This window comes from Saccostrea cucullata, unplaced genomic scaffold, assembly GCF_032062105.1.
Source record: "Saccostrea cucullata isolate Sc308-1 unplaced genomic scaffold, CSIRO_AGI_Scuc_v1 ctg13693, whole genome shotgun sequence".
NCBI classification, from domain to species: Eukaryota; Metazoa; Mollusca; class Bivalvia; order Ostreida; family Ostreidae; genus Saccostrea; species Saccostrea cuccullata.
Window position 1 is genome coordinate 4,230 of NW_026940771.1, and position 6,336 is coordinate 10,565.

The 6,336-nt window shown below is 31.3% G+C and overlaps 1 protein-coding gene across 1 annotated transcript; it reads left to right on the forward strand.

Annotated features, from left to right (window-relative positions):
• Nucleotides 1–1,196: 1,196 nt before the first annotated feature.
• LOC134256273 (neuronal membrane glycoprotein M6-a-like) lies at nt 1,197–5,999 on the forward strand. The gene is given in 7 exon segments (XM_062738929.1): nt 1,197–1,288; nt 3,599–3,755; nt 4,261–4,420; nt 4,592–4,760; nt 5,038–5,135; nt 5,552–5,617; nt 5,841–5,999. Coding segments are annotated over 7 exon segments (813 nt in total). The 5' UTR covers nt 1,197–1,284.
• Nucleotides 6,000–6,336: the final 337 nt, after the last annotated feature.

Here is a 6,336-nt window from a genome sequence, read left to right on the forward strand (position 1 = left end):
AATTTATTATGCTAGTCATTTTGTTTATATTCATTCAATTTTTTTTCGATGGCAAGCGTCCGCGTGCTCCTTGGTGGTTGGCACACATGTACAATATCAGAAAAATCAAAGTCCTGAAATTGCACTATAGAATTCTTTAATTTAATGACATGTCTTTCTTAATATCTCATATAATGAATATGTTCTGAGTTTAATACCTTGGTTTTGTTATAGAATAGATACTATATAGTATTTCTACGAGAAAAACAGATAAATAAAAACAAGCTGTAAATGAATGCCTAAAAGTAAATGTAACATCATAAAGCTGACGTCTTGATTGTAAGCGTGAACTATCCAAATTTTTCACGGTTTAATAAAACAAATGAATTTTTTTTCTTTTGATTATTTATGTTTGATTGTTTGGCCTTCTTTAGATTTTTATAGAAATCGGGATTTCAGTACACAACTGAAAAAAAAAATCAATTTTTAAAGAGACATGGACACAGTTTGAACTGATTTTTTTAAAAAACAATTTTAATGTTTACAATATTCTAATCAAGACAAATCAAATGATCAGTAAAAATTTGAACATCATTTGTTGATGTACAAAGAAGATGCAGGCTCGTAACTTGTTTGTGTTTACATATAGATTATATCATATTTATAACAAAACAAGAATTAAAAAAATCACAAGAAACTGTCTCATGATATTAAGAATTAAGTTTTTTCTGAAAAATTTGCTTTGAACGAATATACATGTATTAGTATATTTAAACCTATGTAAACAAAAACATGACACGGGCCTTGTTTACAAAACAAAGGTTTGGAGCTCTAAATCTGTCTTGTATCTCGACAACTGAATTCAGACTTTTGATAATCATTAAAAAGAATTAGGCCTATTTACAAACATAAAAAACGGAAAATTGAATTTTAAATTTTTTAGCTGATTAAACGTGTCCATATGTCCCTTTAAAAAGAAATTTCTTTTACGTTCGCGGTAACAATTAATTTACGGGTGTCAACATTATATCAACATTGGATATAAGCAAAAAAAAAGAAAAAACACAGATGTCTTGATTCATTAGTAGATATTTTCTTGATTCAATGTGCATGAGTCTCGATCATGCCATTCGCTTTTACCTTTTTCATCGCACGACTTAATTAATGATAAATACGCTGTACGACTTACTAAGTACCTGCCACTCCCAACAGCGACACCTATGAGTCATTTTTTCGAAATGAAAGAAGAAAAGAAATAGTTTAAACAGATTATTTTTCGCTGCTTTACTCGAGGATTCATAAAAAATGGGTAATTTAAATAGCTGTACATTAGTATTCTTATTTTAGACATTTTATACATTAGCTGGTTAGGAAAACGGTGAATTATCAGTTATCTACTTGTATTTTACTCTGTTGCAGATCCAAAACAATCTCTAACTTTAGCCATTGATCATGTTGATTAAGCTTAAATTAGATGTATTCAAGTATTGTGTACAGTTTATTAAGCTATTCAGAAAAGGTTGATAAAATTATTTTTATAGTTTTCACCAAAATTTATTTTTGTGAGACGGTCAGAAGCATTTTATACGGGTGCGTCGATTTACCCAAATGGACCCAAATCATGAAATGGAAACTCAAATGGACCCAAATGGAAATCAAATGGACCCAAATGGAATATAAAATATATATATTATATCGTATTCTCAAGTTTTACTTATCTAAAACATAGAAAATAATGAAATTAAAACAAAAAGAGAATATTTTAATATCATTATTTTCTTCAATTGTATTTTTAAAAATGCGATTTAATTTAATTCTAGCGATTTAATTTAATTCTATTTGTAATAACCATTGAACATAATTGAATACAAAACTGAAGTATTTAATAGTTTCTATGGCCGTAGGAATGGATGGGGGGAGGGGGCCATGCCCCCCCCCCCACCCCTACCCCCAAATAATTTTGCCAGTATATAGAATACTATCAAAACTTCATGTTTCAAAATACAATATTAGAGATTAACAATTTTAAAAAATCCATTTGTAACTGTAAATTCATTTATTTTCATCATTTTAAATAAGTATTTAAATACGATAATTCATATTTAATATTCATTTGTATTTCCATTTGGGTCCATCTGGGTCCATCTGGGTCCATTTGTGTAAATCGACGCGCCGTTTTATACACACATATGCAGGGTACCACTTGTGCACTAGTCTTGAAATGTATGACTTTTTCCAGGCCTGTTTAACAATTTTGATAAATTTAACATGCCAGGAAAAAAGTCCGAACCCACGCCATTACGAAATCTGGTTATTTTCCACCTCCAAGCTGAGGCAGCATTTTCAGGTTGATTTTCGATACTAAATTACTTGCAAACCGATCAAATGTCAAACTCACAATTTCTCAATAGTACAATACTTTTAGTACGAGAGTTCACCAACATTGTTTCCATGGTTTGCTTATAAATTTACAATCCATTGAGAACATTTTTACAGACTTTTGAGATTTGTTTTCATTTCATGCATTTTAAAATCTTTGCAAATCAGGTTTTGAAATGTGGAGTGATATTTTCTTTTAACCAATATTGGTAAGTACTAGAAGCATTGTGCTATTGATAAATAGTGAGTTTGACATTTAATTTGGTTCACAAGTATTAAAAATGAACTTGAGCTGGAGGCTGCAAAATTTTCAGTTTTGAAACAGCACCTGTTCTAACATTTTCCTTGTACATCAAATATCTTAATACATGTATATAGAATATGTATATAAAAGATATTTTTGAATAATTTAATTTCCTATTATGAATCATTCTAAGGAACATATAATATTTTGTATAACATAACTTGCCTACGTCACAATGAGTTACGTCAAAAACGTATCACTGCGCTTGACGTTATTTTTAAAATAATGCTCAAATTGAAACCTTTTTCCGGAGGAAATATTGTCTCATTGTCTATACTGAAATTAAATTATAAGGAATGAAGCTTATTTCAACTTATGTTATCCGATATAACAAAACTTGGGGCAGTTTACGCTTTTTTATAAACCGCTTCAAAGTTTATAAAGCGTAAACTGCCCCAAGTTATGTTATATCGGATAACATAAGTTGAAATAAGCTTCATTCCTTAACTAACAGGTACACTTACTACACTCAGGGATTTTCCACTCCATTTTGGGGATGGGGCCCAGGCCCTTACCATTGGGAATTTTACATTTTACAACATTTGGGAAAATTTATAGCAAGATGTATTTCAATAAATAAACACTTATGATAGTTAAAATTGATTTTTTACTACATTATTCAGAACTTTACTTCAGAAAATAAATCTATTATTATAAAGTTTTAGCCAAGTCTCCAAAAATTATGTTCATTTCATTCATAATTCAAACCTGACCATGTTTGTTTTGCATGAATTTTTAAAAAATTAAACACAGGTGTTCATTTTTGCGAAAAATGGAGTGATTTTGCAATTGGGAATGGGGCCATATTCAGCCCTACACGGGCCAGTGGAAAATCCCTACACTAGCCTAAAAAAGTAATTTTTTTTAATTATTTAAACTTACTTTTATGCCATAGTATGCCTGAAGTGCCTTGACTGTTTAATTTTTCAATTTAAGGTACACTTGATAAGTTGGGGAACTGGCCCTTTGCATCTCTGATGGCCACCATTATTGTCTTTGTGGGAGTGGGGGTGTTTTGTGGCACCCTGTACCGAGCATTACAGATCATCATTATCAATGTTATGGAGGGATTGTTCCAGTTTACAGTGACTTGGTATGTGGCATGTAAAGTAACGCATCACTTACTCAAGGAATTTAAAGATCCTGCATGTTTTGAGTGAATTCATAGGTTCAAATTAAAGTCCTGATGTAATTAGATTTAACCATATTCTGAAAGAAACCAATGTGTTGACATACAAAGCAAATAGTAATACTCTTTATATGTCTATGTTAACATTTTTTACCCTCTAAAGCATGATACATTTTTTAATGTACTGAAAGTACCTGTATGTGTTTTCTTTAATGAGCAATGAAGTGAAAGTTGTAATTGATGAAAAAAAGAGTACTTTTCTTATTTAAATATTTTACTTCTAATAGAGTAGTTTCCTGCAGATTATTTTTTCAAATCAAAAATCTTATCGCTAAAATCTTATTGCTTTAAAATCTAGTAGAGGAGGCTTTTGTACTTAAAAAAACATTAGGTCTTGAAGGAAAATGAATGAGATAATTTTTGTTTTATACATGTTTTGACATTTGAATTTCATTGCTGAATTTTCTAGGCTGTCTGTGGTTCAGATTGTGTTCATTGTGATTGCCATAGTGATGGCACTGTTCTCCATTGTCCTGTTGGTTTTCGGTTTCCTTGCAACAGGAGCAACCAGACAAAATGTATACTCGGGGAAGAGATGCATTATGGGAGGACAAGTGTCTGCTGGTTTTGTAAGTTAATTTTATTAAATCGGAATTTTATTCTTATCATACTTTAGAAAACTCATGTGACTTTTACCAGTTGCTTCTTGTACTAGGGTATAATGTATTATGAAAATATTTCCTTTCAGTTTATGATGATGTCATTTCTCTTTAGTTTGTGATGATGTCATTTCTTTTCAGTTTATGATGATGTCATTCCTGCTGAGTTTAGTCTGGCTGGTGATCGTGGGTGTGGCCACCATTCCTGTGTTTCTGTACATCATGCTGGGGTCCATCTGTAACCAGCAATAGGAAGTTTACCACAACAATTATCAAACTGTGGCTTACTGCTTCAGACTCAAACATTATGGTCAGTTCTTAATGTCAGACTCAAACATTATGGTCAGCTCATAATTTTTTTACTTCCTTCTTCAAACTCAAATGTTATGGTCAGTTGACTCAGTTGTCAATGTCTTCTGTAGCCTTTCATACAAACCAAGGTTATTAGCAATAAGAAAGAGTACACAAAATATACCTGTACATCCTTGATTTAACCTGAATAACTAAATAAACCTATATGTAAACCACATATTATGATTGATTAAAAATTGGTTTTTAAATTTAACAATTTTATTTTTTCCATCCAGGTATCTACAGGAATTCCACATACCCATTTCTGGGTGTTGCTGCTCCAGGGAGGGATGAAATCTGTAACCCTGTTGAGCTAAGGGTCCTATGTGATAGGGTAAATATAACTGTACTGAGATATATGAAATTAACCACACATATTTTTAATACCAAATGACTGCCTAATAGACATTTAGTTATTTGTGTTTTACAATGCAAAAATCATAAAGATTTGCACAATTGTTTTGTAATTTTATCAGTTGATAAATAATGAAAAAGATGAGGTTTCCAGTTTGTTTAGCAATTTGAAAATATTAATTAAAATTATGAATACAGTTTATTTAATTTTTGAAATTCTAAGAGTTTCTGGAAAATGTCGCCTTTTACTTTTGTCAATAATTGGTACTTTTGAGATCTCCTGATTCCCCAATGTAATTTACATAGTAGATAATTTCCTAATTGTAAAAAAAGAGAGAAAAAAATTCCTTACTGTAAAACAGAATTCACTGTCTAACATTTATTGTTTCATTTCAGTTTGCTGAGGCAGGTCCTCTGTTCTGTGTAGCCCTAGCTGGGGCAGCGTGTATCGTCATTGGTATGGTAGGTACTCAGAATATTTTTCCATGTACTTGTATAATGTTTTCCAACATCTAAAGGTGGATTTAAACCAATCTTGTAGAAGTGGTAAATCTGTTGAAGTGAAATGAGATTCATACTTTGACTATTCCTTGTTGGAAAAGTCACTTTCTTAAGGACAAAAGAGGTATTTCAAGTGAAAAACCAGTGGTTCTCTAATCTTTTTATATGTTTCTTTATTTCCTAGCTTTTATTTATGTCCACTCTATCAGCTAACTACACCAGAATCAAAATCTCCAAGGAGCTGACGGATTACCGCAATGCTGTGGACATGGAGGAGATAGACCTACACAGCAACATGAAGGGGATAATGGATCAGTCGTATGACAAAAGCAGCTACCGGTGATTCCGATTCACTGAAACGTTTGGAAGATTAAGCATATCCTGCACAACATGAGAAAATCCATATTTTTGAAATCTTTGTCCATTCTTACAGTATATATTAGATTACCTGATACCTTTATGAAGGAATGGAGGTACTCTGTCTTAGCAATTGTATTAAAATTGTAGATGAACTATAAGTATGTATTAACACATCAATGTGGTGATGATTATTCAAAACTTTTGTGCATATCAACTTACGTGTGACTATCATTGTGTTATTTCAGAATGAGTCTTTTTATCTGCAAACTTATCTTTTGTATATTGCGTAGTTGTGAAATGGTGTTTTTTTTATAGTATTT